This window comes from Terrapene carolina, unplaced genomic scaffold (assembly GCF_002925995.2).
Source record: "Terrapene carolina triunguis isolate 2854851 unplaced genomic scaffold, T_m_triunguis-2.0 Scaffold130, whole genome shotgun sequence".
Taxonomy (NCBI): domain Eukaryota; kingdom Metazoa; phylum Chordata; order Testudines; family Emydidae; genus Terrapene; species Terrapene triunguis.
In genome coordinates, this window is record NW_020664481.1 from 22377394 (window position 1) to 22396886 (window position 19493).

General features: G+C 45.0%; 1 protein-coding gene across 7 annotated transcripts in view; it reads right to left on the minus strand.

Annotated features, from left to right (window-relative positions):
- Window positions 1–19493, minus strand: part of GNAO1 (G protein subunit alpha o1) — a 305692-nt gene that overhangs the window by 54432 nt on the left and 231767 nt on the right. For all 7 annotated transcript variants that reach the window (XM_024202254.3, XM_024202255.3, XM_024202258.3 and 4 more), the window contains 2 exons: window positions 6939–7067; window positions 5901–6030 (listed from right to left, as the gene is read on the minus strand). In XM_024202254.3, coding sequence (XP_024058022.1) covers window positions 5901–6030; window positions 6939–7067 — 259 coding nt within the window. The remainder of the gene's footprint in view (window positions 1–5900; window positions 6031–6938; window positions 7068–19493) is intronic.

Consider the following 19493-nt stretch of genomic DNA (forward strand, 5'->3'; position numbering starts at 1 on the left):
CTTGCAATAAACATTCCTTTATATCCTACAAATTCCAGTGCCAGGATTGGACATTTCTCCTGGAGTCCCCAGAGTGAATGAAGCTAGTCTATTGTCTCCTCTGGGTTTGGGACAGCCTTCTCCCGACAATATCTAAGATCTGTTTTCTGGCTCAGTATTGCCACTATTCTCCTGAGCTTTCCCTTTCCACCCTCTGTCTCAACTCTGCTTCTCTTGTAACGATTGGGGCAAATACGGTCGTTCTCACATAAGTTAAGGGCTGGGGAACCATGACATTTCCCGCTGTATGACTCCTCTTAATATTTCCACCTCTTTTACCACATTGTGCCTATTTCTAGATGCATTTGCTTTGTCATTTTGGTGGAGCAGGAAGGAAAGACAATCTTCTAGCCTCTCCCACCTTGTTTCCTGCCAGCAGTTCTCAAATGCAGCAGGTGATATTTCTTATTTTGTGCTCTGGTGGCAAAGAAGAGGTGATTGCTTCTCTGATCTTGCTACTGTCCTGATCAGGACTACTGTGCATCAGTACTTCTCTTCTGCTCCCCAATGTATAGCTTCTAGTTATATTTTTCTACAGATGCCAAAGATCCTTGAAACTTGCTCTTTGCTTCTAAGCAAATGGATGACTGGTGCAATTTGCACATTTATAGCCCGGAGAGCACATTAACCGTATCATTCAGTGAGTGCCAGTTTCTATAGGTCCAACACTAATGCACAGCTAAGGTCAACAGCACCAAGTGGTGAGCGTGTTACACATTCAGCAACCAGGGCACCAACGGTATCTTCATATACCAGCTAGATACAGAGGAACTAAACAACAGTTTAATTCCAGAGGCAGCAAAGTGTACCACGCGCATCTGCCTTTCCCCCCCTAGCATGTACAAGGGGGAACTGAAGAGGATATTATAGGTTCACATGGTAGATCCCATGCCACCATTGTCTTAAAAAGTGTCATAGGGAGCAATAAAAATCCCCATCTGCTATGGTCCATTCCAGTGTTGTATATGAATGTTGCTAGTGGGTTTTCCCCCTACCCGTTACCTGGGATTTGGATAAGGCCTTGGGGTTTTTTCATTTCATTGTCTTGTGAAGACTAAAAAAGTCATTGACCTACCACACTGAGAGCCTGACTGGGCAAGGATGTCCACTGAGCTGCTCAGTCCCTTAGCAACTGAGTATTGCCATCTTTGTATTGTGTATTCAGTACTGTGGTAGCAACTCGCAGCCCTAGTGAGGGACTAAGTAGATGTATATTGCCCGCTGTAGGCCACTGTGTGAGACCCATCTTACTATTTGGAGGAAAGCTTTTGTGAACTGTGTATGGGAGGATTTAGGGGAAAACTTGGCATAACATTTCATTTTGCTTTGCTGTCTCTACCTATGGTGTATGTATGAAACCAATGGAATTCCACAGCATTCTGGATGTCTACTCCTACATTTCATCCTTCTGCTCTGGAGTGCCTTGCACAGTCAGGTCATGGGTTGGACCATCATACGAGGAAGGCTTTGGATGTGCTGACAGTGGAGCAGTGCCTGGCTGAATTCAGGAAGTTCAGATTGGCTACATATGCAAAGCCTGGATTGGTACTTGAATGTAGGTCTAGAAATCTCATGAGAAGAAACCTTCTCATGAGATTATTAGTTCAGGCTGAGCTGGACATGCAGAAGGACTAGCCTTTCTTCTGGTTTTCATGTATTTCTTACTGTTCCTGCCTGAAAATCAGGGCCGGCTCTAGGATTTTTGCCGCCCAAAGCAAAAACAATTTTGGCCGCCCCCGCCCCACGTTTTTTAATTACCCCACCCCCGTCCCCGCCTCAACTCCTCCCCTTCCCCAAATCCCCAGCCCTGCCTCCACCCCCCAGGCTCTCAAGCCAGGAGGGAGGGAGGGAGGGGGAGAAGCGGCGCCCGCGCCGCGGCCACTCGGAGTCTCCCCCTCCCTCCCAGGCTCTCAAGCCTGGGAGGGAGGGGGAGCAGCGGCGCGCGAAACAGCTGTTTCGCGCGCCGCGGCCACTCGGGATCTCCCCCTCCCTCCCAGGTTTGAGAGCCTGGGAGGGAGGGGAAGACTCCGAGTGGCCTGGGAGGGAGGGGGAGCAGTGGCGCGCGAAACAGTAGCAGCAGGGGAGGTGAACTAGGGCGGCCGGGGCACATTTTTAGGGGTGGCATTCTGGCACTGGCCATGCCGGCCATGCCACCCCTAAAAATGTGCCGCTCCAAGCACCAGCTTGTTTTGCTGGTGCCTAGAGCCGGCCCTGCTGAAAATACAGAAGTGGAGAGGCGTCCCTTACCGAAAAATAGGACAGTACTATAAAGCAGTGGTCTCAAATACTACAGCGCATGCTAGGTGCTGTGATAACAGAGAAGAGTGGCGTAGTTTTAAAACAAGGGTCATGACAAGTATATTAAAAATGATCAACTTTTCTGAACTTCAAGCAAGGTTTCACTTTGAGGGGAAGGTTCGGATCAGTTCTTATTTTATCTGCACTCATTTGCTCATTCCTATTTGACAAGGTTCCACAATGAACTTGTTGCTTAAGGGCTGGCTCTCCAGTGAGATGGCCACTACAAACTTCTTGGGTTCAGTCTTCTTCATCTGATAGGATTGGCCTGAAACTGGAAGCTGCCTGGAATGTCTAGCTCACTGACAGAGCAACCTCCAGGGGCTGCTGCTTTAAACGCCTGGTTGCCAATTTGAGCCCAGTGAGAGAAATCTAGGATCTTCATTAGAGACTGCTTGTATTGTAACTATAATTTTGTCCACATAAAGTACAGTTTTATTCAGAAAAGTATAAAATGGCATGGTGAGTTCTCATGATTATTGTCAATGATATGCTCGGCTTACAAGGAAAAAATATTTTTTCCAAGTGCCATCTTTGCTAACGTGTTTTAAGACCTCACACACGAGCTGGGTTCTTTCTTTCTCATGTATCATCACCAGGAATAAAGATTTTGCCCTTAGTGACATCTGTGCAATCTCAGTGCCTTCAATGGTTTTGCACAGGTTTAAGTGACTGGAACTTAGTATGGGTTTCTATAGATGATGTGCAAGGAAGAACACAATCCAGTTTACTTTCTTAACTGTGTTGCCCTTGTGCTAACCAGCATGAAACAGTAAAAGCTCATTTTTGTCAATAAAGGCAGCTGATGTGACTGATGCACACAGGGGCTAAATCACCTGACCTAGGCGATGCCATTTACACAGTTAGTTTGAACGCTGAACTATACTTTAAGGAAGGAGATTGTGGTGACTAAAGCTGTAGGTGAAATTGTTCCTGACAGAATGGTAGGGGTGAAATTGACTGAGGCCCATCTGTCAGCAGATGCTGCTGTATTTTCAGCACGCCACTTGCATAGGAGATCTGAGTTAGGGAAGTAGCAGGGCCGAGGATACTGACTTTGTTATTTTCTTATTTCACTATTTGTGTTTGAACTCAACAGGAGTTGTTTATTTAGGCTAAACAAGAGCATCATCTGCATTTAATTTGCCCTTTGTTTGCAGTGTTGTTGTAGTTTGTTAGCAGGGTTGCCACGACCCGAAGAAGAGTTGTGTAGAAGCTCGAAAGCCTGTCTCTTTCACCAGCAGATGCTGGGTCAGTAAAAGATGTTACCTCACCCACCTTGTCTCTTTAATGTGCACTGACAACTGTCCCGTCAAACGATCAGAATCTGTGTCTTTTTTCCTGTTGCCCAGAGTACCACGGAGTGAATTGTGAAATGAAATTTACATAGAAAAAAATCCCAGAGCAGCACCTCAAATTAATCCAAAACTAATATTCTTAACAAAGAGAGTGTGGTGCAACTGGGGTTACAGAAGCTGCTGTTCCTGCCTACATTGGGGGTTCAGAAAATATAGTCTGAATTAAAGACCTAATACAACACTAGTAAGGCTCCCATTGAGAATCATCATTGTATTTCTGTTCTCTGTTAGAGAGGTTATTGATGTGTCTGTAAGTATGGATGGTGTGGGGAGCAACAAACATTAAGTAATATATCCTCACAACACTCCTGTAAATCAATTTTATCCCCATTTTATAGACAGTAAACCAAGGTTAAGGCCAAAGCACTAAAAGTGGTCACTAATTTCAGGAGCTTCAGTTTTTTGGTGCCTAACAAGAGACAACATGGACCTGATTTACAGAAGTCCTGAGCATCCACAACTTCAACTGACATCTGACAACTGGAGGTAATCGGCACCTCTGTACCTCAGACCCTAGGCATTTTTGCTAATTGAGTCCTTCCTAACCTGCATATGCTCCTCCACATCGTGTGACTGGCAGATTTCCCATTCCAGAAGGGGCATCACCTTCTCAGTGGGTGAGTGTCTCTTGGGAGCTATGGAGACATGTGGTTCACAAACACACACAAAACAGAGTTGCTGTACCCTACTATTTTAGATCTACATAGCAGCTGACACTAATGTTATTACAGAAAATTGACCACAGAGTTGACGGGCAGGATTTTCAAAGAGCTTTAAGAGAATTAGGTGCCCAATTCCCATTGACTTTCACCTAACTCCCTTAGACCCTTGAAAATTCTAGCCAATAGCTGTGATACTGGGATAGATACATAGGAAGCGGAAAACACATGTATAGGAAGGGTTCTTAGTTAATACAGATATTATAAATGTGCATCCTAAACGTTTTCCGGAGGAGTGTGGTGCGGTAGGGTGATTCAGAATCTCAATCCAAATCTGCAGATCTAGGGGGATGCAGATATGAGGATGTTAATAGACTAAATTCTGGTGTCAATGTAACCTAAACTCATGCAATGCAGGATTTCAACAAGCAGGTGACCTCTTCACCAGAGTTCATGAATCTGACCTAGAAGATGTAAAATATCAGTGCCCAAAAAGTCTCTTCGTGAATACATTATTGACTGCAAGTTACGAACTCTTTTCAAGTCCTTCCCCACCGTGTTATCCATTCTAACTTCTGATCCTTTACAAACAGGAAAAAGGGAATAAATGTTAGCACCGCCTACAGAAACTGGTGACAATAGCGTCTCCATTGCATTGTTGCACATTGGGCATGCACAAAGCGTTTAGGAAGCTCTGACTTTTGGTTCTTCAATGCTGGGCAAGACAATACCTGGTTACTCCTACAACTTCTTGCCTTTTCTGTTATTGACATTTCATCTTCCCAAATGCACAGGTATCTTTCTTACTGCATGCCGTATAGCTGGTGAAAAATGCTAGTGACTATTCTCTCACCCTTTATATGCCCATACATCGAACACATTCAGATTAATGGGAATGCCACACAATCATCCGGCAGCTAGTGTATCCGGATTTCTCTTATTTTCAATTTCCATGCAGTATTTCAGGCCTAGTATCACAGTGGGAAGTTATAGGAGATAATCCCATCCCCCATAAAACAAATTCCACCAGAGTTGAACAGTTCCCGTTTCACTCGGGAAAATGAATTTCTTTTGCATTTAGAAGCAGGTTACCCCGATAGCTTGAATCCACCTGAGGAATTTGTGGTGTTGCTACACCTTTGTGTATCTGGATGTTCCAAGTGCTGCTTATTGATTTCCTTAAGTTTGTTTTCAAAAGCACCTATTCACTGCTTATCACTCTACTCTCTGGGTTCAGGATCCTCTTTATGTCCCATGGCATTTTGCACTGATCAACTTGAGAGAAAAGAAAACATTATAACTTAATCAGAGCAAGAAACTGTTACCTGGGTTAACTCCACCCTGGGCAATGGAAGACTTAATTTCCAAGGGTTAGGGGAAGAAAGGATCTGCACACCATTTCAGAATCAAGGGAAGACATGTGATTAACAAGTCCATTGATTTGGTACAAGCCAATAAGAGTGTGAGTTGATCACTGAGCAACGGCAGGCTATGCAATAGGCCAGCGATGAAGTGTCGGGGCCTGCGTCGCCCCGTAAGCACTCACCGTGGTTTCGTCTTCATGGAGCACCTGATCGTAACCACTCAGCGCAACACAAAAAATGATCGCTGTGACGTCCTCAAAGCAGTGGATCCATTTCTTACGTTCTGACCTCTGACCTCCCACATCGAACAGCCTGTGCATGAAATAGGGACGTCTCTTCATTTATTCTTTATTAACAAAGGGAAAATATTAGTAATCCCTTTTGTATTTCTAAGTACTCATCCCTGGAGGGCTCCTAGCACAGGGCAACAGAGTCTGCAGCAACTCTCACTTCTTCCTTCTCTGAGGTTTGGAACCCCTCTCTCCCCAAAGAGGAGTTCTGCGGGCAGTAGTAGTTAGGGGAACCCATGACAGCATAAGCTCCTGAAGATTGTCCAGGGGCTTGGATGCTGTGTGGGATTTGTTGGCAGTGCATGGGCAAGGGGCCTCTCTGAGGACAGCTCTTGCTTTCCAGAGAGCCCTAGCAATCTGCATGTATCTTAAGTGATCTGTGGGTTTAAGAGGCCGAACTCCCAGTCTTGTTTTGTGTGTGTGTGTGTGTGTGTGTGTGTGTTAGAAACCTCCGTCTGCCCTGCACTCGAGAGTAGAATTACTGGCAAACTCCAGGAGCATCAGCGTGACTATCCCATGTAGACAACAAATTGCCGAATGTTTTTACCATATGCCATTCCGGACTGGAGCAGAGTCTGTTTATTCTTGTGTCACATCTCCAACACAGGCAAGTACCAGAGGGTTCAGAGGAAAAGGCAAGGAACCCCATAATGGGCAAATGTAGAACAAACTGCTCATCAGGGAATTTTTTTCTAAACCAGCCAGGAGTGGGTACGTGTGCACTGAGTGTACTCTGCCTCAGTTACAAACCATTTTACATACCATATGCTAGTACCCACAGAAATGCAGCCACCTCTGGGGTGGAGGATAGCAGCTAGTCAGACAAGCATACTGTGGGAGAGCTTTTGGCCAAGGTAATATGGTTGCAGTCATACAATGCTGATATTTGCACTGCCTGAAAATACAACAGTGGATTCACATCAGACTTACCTGAAGTGGAGGTTTTTGAATGTGAAATGGGTTTCTACAATGCCAGTTGTTTTGACCCTGGTTCGAAGTATATCCTGCTCTGTTGGCTGGTAGTCTGGAGCTCCGATTCGATCTAAGCTGTCTAGGTAGCTGTAAAAGGAAAAAAATCACAGGAGAGTAAGAAACACCTATTAATTGTTGTCAATCTCATTTTTCTGTGCTGTTTGTACTTTGGTTAAGGAAAAAAATCCTCTCTTGAAAAAAGACCAAACCCACTGTCTCAAGTACTAGATCTCACACTAACCCGGAAGCAGGAAATGAAATGATCAGGTTCTGCTTGATATGATTCTTGATAAAGGGATTCCAATCTGTGAAATATGTATTTTTGTTATTTTCTATTTGTACTGCAGTAGCATCTAGTGGTGATCAGGATCTCACTCTGCTTGGCACTCCACACACACAACAAAAATGCTCTAAAGAGTTTCCAAATAGCTTTTTCTAAAACTCCACAGCATTTTCAAATGATGGTGCAGAAGACTATAGTAAAGCTCTCATACATTGCAGTGTTTTGGTCCATTACTGTAGAATACTGTTGTATTTTCTTATAACACTAATTTTTTTTTCAAATTGTAAGCTCTTTGCAAATGTCCTCTCCTGTATCTTTACAGCCCCTAGCCCATTGTGCATACTCCCTGTAATATAAATAATAACGATATAATGATGGGGGAAAGTGGGAAAAGAAAAGAAAGGCACAAAGAGCATATACAGAAGCCTAAAACTTAGACCAGGGAATTAAATGCCAGATTTTCAAATACCTTTAATTTAGGTGCTTAATTTCAACACCAAAGTTTGAAAATTTTGTCTCATGTCACTGCCAGTGGCTTCATTTTACACGGCATGTGTATAAATACCATTCACTAAGTGCTGGATCCTGCTAGGGGCTGCACAACCGGGGTCCTATCCACCAGCAAAGCACTTAAGCGCATGCAAACCACCTGAGTAATCCATTTAAAATCAATGAAGCTACTCATGTGCTTCAAATTGGGCACAAGCTTACAGGACTGAGCCTGACATATGTTCATCTAGTGAAAAAGAATTGTGTGCAACACTGCCTAGAAATAAGAAGGCTGGAAGCAAATCGATTGGCTTTTCTGGGGGAGAAGTTACTGACTCTGAATTGGCCTTGCAGAGTTATTTCATTTAGGAACCAGCTCAACGTCTGCAAAATGTTCTCTTTGAGGTAAGGAGATAGGTACAGTGGTTGCCATTAAACTTTTTACAATTTCACATTTTTGCCTACCCATCGTTCCTGGGGTATTGGTGGTATTCCCTTTATCTACCATAGGTAGCAATGTAAGTACTGTGGTAATGGAAATTACTTGCAATCAGCAGTTGGAAAGATTTTTATCGTGTCCACTTTATTATTTGGGCTAGTTGAAAAAACTTGATGGATATTTTTTTTTTGGACCAGCTCTAGTAGTCATCCCCATTGAAACCTAGGCACAGTGGGGCCTGAATCAAAGCCCATTGAAATCAGTGAAAAAACTCCTATTAATGTCAATGGGCTTTGGATCAGGCCCTAAGTAACTTGGCCAAGGTTGCATAGTGGGGGCAGTGGCAGAGATTGACATTGAACCTAGGTCTTCAGAGCCCAAGTGTCCTGCTCTAATCCTTAAGCCATAAGTAAAATAAAACCCAAACAGAATACACGGTGGTGGTGTAAGCAGAGCAAAAATAATGAAGGAGGTCAGACGAGATGATCGTCAAGGGTACAATTCTGAAAAGAGCCCAAGTCATTTATGAGCCCACTTTTGACAATTGGATTTAGGATCCTAAGTCATTTAGGTGCTTGTAACAGGGTTGGCACCCACCTCTCAAGTGCCCCCTTCTGGTTGGATGTGTCTGCATTCTTTAGTTCTGGCGACCCCTTTCGATGGCTGTCAGGCGAATTTGTCAGACACACAGTGCTCTGGCCGAGTCCCACTGTCTGCATGTTAATCAGCACAACCCCCTTCTGGGATATATGGTCCACCAGGGCCTATCTCAGTACCCCTCTGTTAGTGTCTCTCTCTAGCCCTCCATGGGCTTTGGTCTTTAAGTAGTCCAGCACTGGTATGGGGCTGTATCCCCAGGGCTTCCTCCCTGGAGACACTATCTTCCTGCAGCCCTCCCCAGGCTCAGTCCGAGCAACCAGCCAGGTGCTCCCTCAATACTCCCCCGGTTCCTGCTAGCAAACTCTGTGGCCCTGCTGCTCTTCCAGGCAGCCAGGCCTACAGTCCTTTCTCCTCCTGCTCCAAGCAGCAACTAACTACTGCACTGCTCTGCAACTCCTTTTATATGGCCCTCCCAGGCCCTGATTGGCTGCTTCCCCTGCAGCCACTCTAGCCTGCTTGGAGGACCTCTCCACTGCTCCTTCCCTGGGATGGCTGTGGCAGAACCCTGAGGCCTCCAGGTCTTTGGGCCTAGTCCACCCCATCACAGTGCTTTAGAAAATTGTACCCAATTCTGGGCTTAAAATCTAGGAATGTTTGTCGCCCTTGTCTCGAACCCAGGCCCACTGGGTGTTTGGGAAGTAGCCTTGGCCATCGTGCCACACCAACACACGAGAGTCCCTGGGAATTCAGATTTGAGTGGGCCATCTTCCAGGACTCCACAACCTGCTTCCTGGCTGGCCACATGGTCTTGACCCTGATTGGCTGGTGACTATAGATGCACGTCCTGCTTCCCTTCTGGCTTTGTCTGAGCAATGAGTCATTGCCTGCTCGTTGCTACTCAGACCCACCTGACCCTGCCTTACTGGCTTGTCACCTCGTTTGACCTGGGCCCGCCACCCTCCCTGACCCCGCCTTGCTGTACCTTCCCCTTGGATTGGATCTCCTGGGGATTGGACCCCTTGCGTGAACTCTGACCACTGATCGGGACTTCCCTTTGACCCTCCTGATTCCCGGGCATTACAAGCCTTCATCGTATAGCCTGGCCTAACACTCAAACCTGAGGCATACAGGTTCAATTTTTTTGTATTAAATCAACATCCCTTTCATTCAGGTGAAAATATCCATCGATCATTGGTTTCCTGAGCTGCATATACCCACGATCCATTTACTCACCCAAACGCAGGTTGTAAGGTTTAAAATAATTCAGCCTGATCAAATGTAGCACATAGAAATAAGGTGAATTTAGTTTAGATGAAAATGTAATAAGTGTTTTCAGCACTCAGCTGTACCACGCGGTGAGATCTTTTCCATTGTCAGCTTGCACACACCGTAACTCCTATTGAAGTTAATGTGGGTTACATGTATGCATGAAGAAAGGGCCCCAGTGGAATGAGCAGAAAATGCCCAAGATGGGAAGAGAAATGGTGCAAGATTGTGTAAGGAAAGGATCATGTCACCCAGAATGAATATGAATTTACTGCTGGGTGGAAGAAAGTTCAAGTTTGAGCCCTCCACATTTGGATGCACACAGAGTCTGGTTTGAGTGTCTCCCTCAATTTGTGCTAAATGTACCTTGCTGTACGTTGAACATTTTGTGAGTGGGTTTGGCGCTCATGGAAGAGGAGGACTCATAGCATGGATGTGATAGTACGTGAGCTTCCCCACGCAGCAATGCTGCCGCACCTCAAGTCTGACCTGTAACATCTTTGGCTGGTTAATTCTGGGTTCTCATATAACCTAATACACTTCAACCCTGACCTGCAGCACATCCTACTGTAGGCACCTCATAAGGCTGTGCAAAAGTACCTGAAGCCATATTTGCAACACTCCCTGGTATTGCAATACTGAGCTACCACGCAACTCTACTCATGCACTCGTAACTGGACCTGAAACACCTCTCTTCCAGCCGTGGGCCTCTCTTCACACCAATAAACAAAGAAAACTGCAGAGCCAGCTATTTCTTCTACAGGGAAGGGAAAAAGAGATTAGGGCTGAAAGCCTGGCCCCACTGAAATCCCCACTGACTTCAGTTGGGACAGCATTTTACTTTGTCAGTTTCTAAATAACTGGAAGGTGTTCAGACTCTGGTGATGGTGGCCATATAAGTACCTAGATAAATAGATAAGGGCTGGGATTTTCAAAGAGCCTAAGGGAATTAGGCACCCAATGCCCATTGAAATTTGATGGGATTTGGCCATGTCACTCCCTTCTGCATCTTTGAAAATTTGAGCCAAGATGAATTCGTGGGTGCGTGTAAATCATGCTGAAGTGGTGTCTGATTGTGTGGTGGTTTTGTGATGTGCAACAGATAGGAGAACAGGATAAAACCTACCAACTAATTTTTATTTGTGACCTGAGTTTCTTTTTGACCAGAGGGCTCTTGAGCGGAAAGACCTTGGGCTCCATTCAGTTCCCTACTCTTACGGTAGATTCCACTACACTGGGGAAAAAAAACCATCCTCCAAACTGAAAAACAAACCCGTTGCTAAGCCTGCTCTTGTCATCTTATATGTTTGCCACTGAATGTTTTCATTCTTCATTTTCAGTGAAGAATCACAAGAATTACGTCACCCAAGGAAATTGCAAGGTCTAAGTAGAATTATTTCTACTGTGCCCTTTGTCAAGCATTTAAAAAACATAATGCTTTTGTGATAGATGCTCCCTTAATAGACTTGTGATGGGCCCTGGATGTATGAATGGGGGCTGTATCAGCACATCCTTGTAATAAGATTCCTCGCTCTGATGGCTGCAGACATAATCACTCGTTCTATTCAACTGGTTGTCAGCTTGTATTATTTAAGAGATGGCTGTCTGAAGAAGTGCATTTCTCTACATTAGTGTCTCCATACATAGCCAGCTTTGCAGTAAATTAAGTTGCTCATATACACTTGGAGGTCTATGCCCTCATGAAAAAAAGCTATAGAAAGTAGGGGTGTAAGAGTGGGGATGAGGGACATCTCCCTGGATATTTTGTTCTGAGCTGCACACTGGAGACTCATTTGCATGCATTCATCTTTGTTTCTTGCAAACTGCTCAGTTCTCTTCACCTTAGCATGTTTCCTGATAGTTATTACAATTTGTTCTTTCCCCTGGGGGATTACTCTCCAAATCCAGGAAGTGAAAAAAGAAACGATATTAAAAGAACAGGCTAAGAAAAGGAATACGCAGAGATCCAGCCCACAAATTGCAGCCTCAGCATGCTGCAAATTGCCAGGAAGTCAGATAGCCAGCCAGCATGTAGAGGGCGTAGCGACATAGGAATTGACATAAAAGAATAGACCCATGGTCCATCTAGTCCCCTGTCCTGTCTTGGACAATGTCCAGTAGCAGTAGCTTCAAGAAGAACTTCCAGTCTGCCCGCACAGTGGATAATTATGCCTCTCACATAGGGGAAGTTCCTCCCAATCTCCATTAATTAATGGTTAGCTTATGCCCTGAACCATCAAAGCGTATAGCCCTAGCTTTTAAAAATTCTCATCCACTGTACCTGTGTGTGTTCTCATTATGCATTCACATCCTTTTTGTTTGTCTTACTAAGCCCTTGGGCTCGCTGTCTTGTGGCAGTGAGTGCCACAAACCAATTTTGCATTGTGTAAGTGGTATGCCCTTTAATCACTTTTGAATGTCTTACCATTCCCTCTCGTTGTGTAGGGAGAAGTTTAATGAATGTGCCTGACATACCTTCTCTACACCATTGCTTCTTTTGTATACCTCTTGCAAGTCTTGTCCTATTTGTCTCGTCTCTAAATTAAAGCCCAATCTTTTCAAGCATTCCTCATACGTCTTAAATTATTTTCATTCCCTGTCTCTGCTCCCTGTGTATTTCTGTTATTCCTGATGAGGGGGGACCCTCACTTGATATGAAGGCACAATATTTTCAGTATAGATTTTCAACCCCATTCTTTATACAATATTGGTGGCTCTGTTGGCTTGGAATTTCCTGCATCTGGAGCAGAATCCTTTCAATTGAACTGAGTGCATTGGGCATTGACAAAACATTGCATTTCAATCTTATCAAGCTTCGTGGTAGGAGCGCATGAGCACACGGGTGTCACACTAATATAGAGCTGTAGGAATGGGAAGCGGTCTCCGTTGGATGGCCTGTTTTAACATTTTTAGCTTAGTTCAGTTCCCCACTGCCTGAGGTCTTTAAAGCTTCAAAGAATAGCAGATCCTAATTATACACAGTAATAAAGGAAGGGTCATTATTATGTTACGTGACACACACACTTATTGAATGCTATTGTGATGGGACTGTGGTGCACTGTAGATGCTATATACGGCAAATGGAGGCGAAATCTTCCCTTCCTATGGAACTTACATTGTTAATGCTTCTATGGTAAGAAGCCCTGCTGAGAAACAGGGAGTCAAGTTCCACTTTAGTGAGGATGGGGAGAAATCACTACGAAGTTCAGCCAGTGTACAGCGATCCTGAGAAACACTAAGAACTGTAACCCAAAGGCCAAAATATTGCGGTAGATAGTTGTCACAGCCAATAGTCTTGATGACACAACCCCATAGAATGCCAACATCCATTTAATGACGCTTTGGAGGATGTGCGGTGACCATATGACTCTACGTCATAATGGCATTGGAAATTGGGCCTGTTTTGCTTAACTTGGGCACCAGGGTGTTGTAAACTGGAGTGCAACCACATCGTAAGGGGCAAACCAGAGCTTGTTTGCAGGCTGCATTGCTCTGGGCATGCAGGAATTAACCAAAAAGCTGCAGAAAGGATAGAGTTTTAGGATACATGAGTAAGCCTCTGGCATTTATACTCTTGAGTTGAATGGCTCATTTACTGAATGCATCTTCTATCTTAAAGGCTTTGTTTGGCAGCAGATTGCTGATTCCTGAGTCATGCAGTTTATGAGGCTTTAGGAGGCAAAACCCAAATATATTATGCTGCTAAAAGTAAAGTCCACAAAGAACATAATTTCCTGAGGTACAGTCAGAGAAACAGGTTGAACAGCTGATGCGAAAAGGTAAAGAGTGGTCAGTCTTGGATGTCTTTACACAGTAATGCTTAGAATAATCCGGATTACCAGAAGCACTCTGTGGAGAACACCGGTAAAGCCTCTTGTCACCACTTTAACTTTCTGCAACAGCACGTAATACCAGTCCACCAATACTATAGGTAATGATGATTTTGCAGTATAGGAATTACCATAAGAAACAGACCAATGGCATTCTGTCTTGCAACGGCCAATGTTGGATGCATCATAGGAATACTTAAAACCTCCCCAATGCATTAAATTGGGTGATACTAGACCATGGGGGAGGGGGCAGATTTCTTCCTGAGTTTAAGTGACTTCGTTAAAGCCCCAATCAATAGCTACCTTGGGTCAACATATAGCACAGGCAGCTGGCTCCAAAATCGGTCGGGTCTATTGTCAAGGAGGAACATTTTTCAGTACAGCTCATAGGAATTCATACTTGCAACTGCTGATATTAATGAAAATGAAGTGGGATCTCTAAAGTGATCTTTTAGCAGCCCACATGTGGATTAAGATTTGTATGTTCTCTATGACCAAAGGGCTGTATGTACTGTACCCAGTAGCCAAATTTGCAGGCATTAAAAAAAAAAACAACATCAGTGTTAGCTAACAGTTACTACCGCTATTTTCTATTTTAAGTAGAGAGTTCATCTGTGATTACCTCAGTAATTACTGTGTGATAACTAATGGAAAATGTTGACTTTTTAATAGTGATCATTGTATCCATTTTTTTCACATGATTCAAGCCTGGATACTAACTTCTTGTTTTCTTTGATCAATGGACAAATACCCTGGTGTGTAATTAACAATAGTCCTTATTTGGTATCCCTGAAATGAAGCAATAAACAAAAGGCGCTTGACTGAAAGAGCATTGGTAGCTGCTCTGCACAAGCACGGTAGCCTCTAGTGATATCTTCCAGAGAAACAAAAAACAACCGTCACACCAAAACAGCGACTGTGCGTAAAGCCTCTAGCAGGCATGAAACAACTCAATACAGTTATTTGGGACGGCCTGATATCAGGCAGACATATGCTATGATACTACAGCATCTCCTCCCCTTCTCTCCCTCTCCCCAGCTCTCTCAGACACACACCTTTTACCATATCTGTCACACCTTTCCCCAATAATCATTCTGGAGAACAGGAAAAACCACACACATGCTACTATATTCTCTTCCAATCAGTCTGGAGCACAGGAAACACACATGCTATCATTCAGATGATTCCTGACCCAGCCATATAATACCGTATCTGCAGTCAGTCATCAAACACACACAACCATAGCATAACATGCCCCTTAATTAATCATCACATATGAAGCCCTGGAAACCTATGCACACAATCACCTTATGCCCCTTTAGAAATCCATTCCTGAGCATGGGAACCACACCCATACATGCTCCCATCCCATTTCACCCTTTAATTCTAGAGGATCTTGAATATTGTTCTTCACTTATCTAACAATGAGTTCTCATAACGGACAGAAAAAAAAGACCACAGCTTAAAAAATGAAAGGGCAGGAGCACCAACGAGGTGCCTTCTGATTCCCGCTCAGAGGAAGGAGGTTTTGAGAAGGCACTTATGGAAATTAGACAACCAATCTGCTGTTTTCACTCATCCTCTCCGCTCCCCCTCAATTTCTCTTTTCATGTAATTACATTGATTTTTTTTTTAAATACAGTCTCTCTCTGCAGCACCTGCCTTTCATCATCCTTCTGCTGCCGCAGCTGATAAATCCCCATTTTGCAGCCGAACAGATCACATTCTGGTGCGATCAAAGTGTGATAATCATAACGCTGTCCCCTGCCCCCAAAGCCCACTTACAGAACCAAAAACACAGGCAGCGTGACAGCCCCACTTGACAGGCTGGCTACCTTTAGTGGGGAGAAGCTAATTAACCACTGGGTTGCATCTGGAGTGGGCCAGGGCTAATTACTGACGACACCCAGTTGAGGATGGGCCGGGTGGTGCTACAAAGAGAGTATGTTTGGAATGGAAGGGGGCTGCTGGGAGAAACTTTGCGGTCACTCTCCGGTAGAAGGGAGTGAAGAGACGTGTAGGGAACAAGAGGACTCTTGCAGGGGGAGGGGAAAGGTTTGGGAGGAAGAAGTCCCAGGAGGTGGCAGTAAGGGGTCCGTTGAGAGTGAACCTTGACTGCCTATCCTAGGGAACCCAGTGCAGAGGTTAGGCGTGGGTTCCCCTACCAGCCACTGGTAAGGTGGGATAAAACCCCTGAGAGAAGGGTGTACAGACCATTGGGCCCAGAATCACAGGTGGCAGTCTGGATAGAGAGCTTGGACATTTGTTTCTGTTGGACTTTGTTACCCTCGAAGGGGTGGGACTAAGCGTGACTTGACCGAAGGGAGAAGAGGTAACCATCACCGGATGGGAGCAACCGTCAGTGGGGAGACCTAGGGGGGAGAGCCTGCAGTGACGCAATTCTTTTTAAAAGTTTGCATATCACCAGTGATGTTACTGGTAAAGCCCAGCTGACAAAAATCACTGTGTAGAGCAGAGCTGCTGACCGCAGGATGCAGCTACAATGACTGGGCTTACCAAATAATAAATAGCAGTTGTAATAGTAGCTGATGGGGGAAGGGATAGCTCAGTGGTTTGAGCATTGGCCTGCTAAACTCAGGGTTGTGAGTTCAATCCTTGAGGGGGCCATTTAGGGAACTGGGGTAAAAATCTGTCTGGGGATTGGTCCTGCTTTGAGCAGTGGGTTGGACTAGATGACCTCCTGAGGTCCCTTCCAACCCTGATATTCTATGATGGGTGGGGCTCTCTAAGAGCTCCCAGATGAAACATACTGGAGACTCGCAGTTTGGTACTGTCCTCATCTTTTGTAAGCGACAGGGCACAGAACAAAACTGGACTCTGGAAGAATTGTGTCCTGCTTTTGGCTGATGACTGACAATGACTCAACTGACTTCCTTTTCCCACAGGGGTTCTGCACATAGACCGCAGAGCTGCCTCATTTTGTTAACAACGCCATTTTCATGTCAGGTTGTTCTCCAGTTCTACCTGATCTGCTTTTGCTAAATGGGAGGAAGATGGCAATGGCTGATTTCTAGCCGTTAGACCCTTGAACCTTCCTGGATGAAGCTGACTAGGTCGCCCCGTCTTGGGATCAGCTCAAGAGGAAAACAGCAGAGCCGCAGTCAGGACCAGCTCTGCGCTGTGAGGCTCAGCACAGTGTGTGTGTGTGTGTGTGTGGGGGGGGGGAGTGTGAGGATTCTCTCTCTCTCATACATATGCTTCAATTTCTGCTGTTAGACGCCTGCTAACCCTTGGAGCTGGTGGCTTTCCACACTGCCAGAGAAAGTTTAAAAATAAAAAAAAATTGGCAGGGACTTTGAGATAATAAAGGCCTGTTCTGATTAATAAAACCAAAACCTTAATTGTAGAAAGCATTCCTCTATGCTCCAGGACGAGGGTCTGGCATGGGAGCTTGAGGCAGCTGATTCATCCACATGGCATGATAGCATTGCCATTACGGTAAGAGAAGTCCCTTCAACCCAGACACAGGAGAGAAATAAACAAACCCATCTTGGTGTAGAAAATGCAGTCTGCTTGATGATGAAGTCTGACGAGTTACAAAGGCTCACTATCAACAGAGCTCACTATCAACAGAGCTAGCCAAGTGAAATCCCTACTCCAGTTCATTTTCTTTGTCCCCAGGCAACCTTCTCCAACTCTGGCAGGCAAGCAGGTGCGATCATAGGTGTAACTAGTCCTGCTGGGTTCAACCTTTTGGCCCCTCACTGGCTGGGTGAGAGGTCCCAGGATCTGAATAAGGACAGGGGACCTCTGCTTTTTGTTTTTAAACTCTTGGGTACTGTTGGGTAGCAACTTTAGTTTCTTCACACCTAAGCAAAACAATTCTTGCCCATTTAAAAAAAAAAATCAGATCATTCATGGCAGAGACGCCATTTCAAAAGATCAGATCCAGTGGAGTGGTTTAGCTTTAACTGGCATGGGAAGGAAAACTTTAGCTAAGGAGATCTGAGCTCTAGTGTCAATCAAGTACGGGAATCCTAGGGTTTGGTGGAAGGACAATTGTCAGACATGGGTTTCTACGCCTGCCTGAAACTGGTGTGACATAGGCCCCTTTTTCATGCAGTCATTCATCTTGTCACTTAGAAAGACAAACTGCTGCTATTGGGGCCTTGCTACCAAGTGTCCAATTCTTTCCTTTCCCTGTACAGTAGGTAACCTGACCAATTAACTATCGGCCAGGAATTTCCATTTGCTACTCACATTGTGCGTCCATCATAGATACCGTGTGTGACAAAATAAGCTAATTTCACAGCTCTGTTCTATTCCAACATCTTATCACATGGCTGGCATAACCCCAAACTAGTGATGGGCAAACCTCAGAAGGCTCTGATATGCACTGAAATGTGTCAGTTATCCCAGATGCATCTGGATCTCTTGGGTCTGCAAACCTGTGCTAGAAATTTCATGCAAACAGGCCAGAAATACTTGGCAATGAGTTTTCTCGCGGTATTTCAGCATTTTGGTTTCAGTCCAGCTCAGAACCCAGCAGTGAGAAGAGATGTACAAATAAAAATAATGGGGGAAAAGAAAATGATCCAAACTTTTCAATACCTTCAAAAAACATTTGGGCTGACTATTTAGTGGGTGAAGATCTCGGTCTGCTGTTATTCTAGCTGAAACAGCTCATTCGTTCCTGCACATGACAGACTATCACCGGAGCAGCCCAACTCTGTTAGACACCTCATGAAAATGATGCCCATGCCTGTGTCACGTTTTTCTATCCCCTCAGTTGATCAACTGCAGAGTGGCCTGGAAGATGAAGGAGCAACTTTAGCCTTTTGTGGCCATTCAAATATACCTGAAAGACTTGACCCTGGCCTCCACTTCACTTCACCTGGCCTGACTCCTGAGTCTGTGCTGCAGGAGGCTGGTTCCTGTGTAGCTGCCTAAGAGTACTTTGACCCCTTGTAGGCATGGCTTTGATTGACAGGTATCATTTACTATGTCATTCTGGTGGGCCTCCATTCCTAAAGAAACTTATCTGCTAGAGAATTTCCTCTCACAGATGTTACAGGATGAGGCAGTTCTGATGCCCGGCTGGGATGCCTTACAAAATGCCATCGCAACGACTACTGCAATTCTGATAATTGCGATCTTTTCCCTTGTCATTTTGCTAATAATCCAAAAATCAACAAGCACACTTGATTGTACAAAAAAAGTAGCCAAATGACTTGACTCAGGGGAGTAACGGTTCCTTCAATTTAAAACCCCCCAGAGAGAAAGGAAATGATCAAATCAGCCTGGGGTTAGTCAATATGGGACAGATTGAGATCGCGGGGGGCAGTGCAGGTTTGTGGGAGATTTGGTGGGGAGGGATTGGAGAGCTGAAGTTGCCTTTTACTGTCCAGCGTTTCCCATGCAAGGGCTAGCGCCAAGTGCAATCCTTGCACGGAGGCTGTGCAGGAGCTTTCACATGCGCCTCTGGGATCCATCCACGCTTGGAAAGTGGAGAAGGCTTTACCGGGATACGCAATGGTGCAGCCTGTACTCTCTTTCCGTGGGCCAGGGAGCGACTATGCGTCCTGGAGGGGCGATGCCTCACGAAGTGCCCCATGAGCTGAATCGCTCCACATGTGAGCCAATGG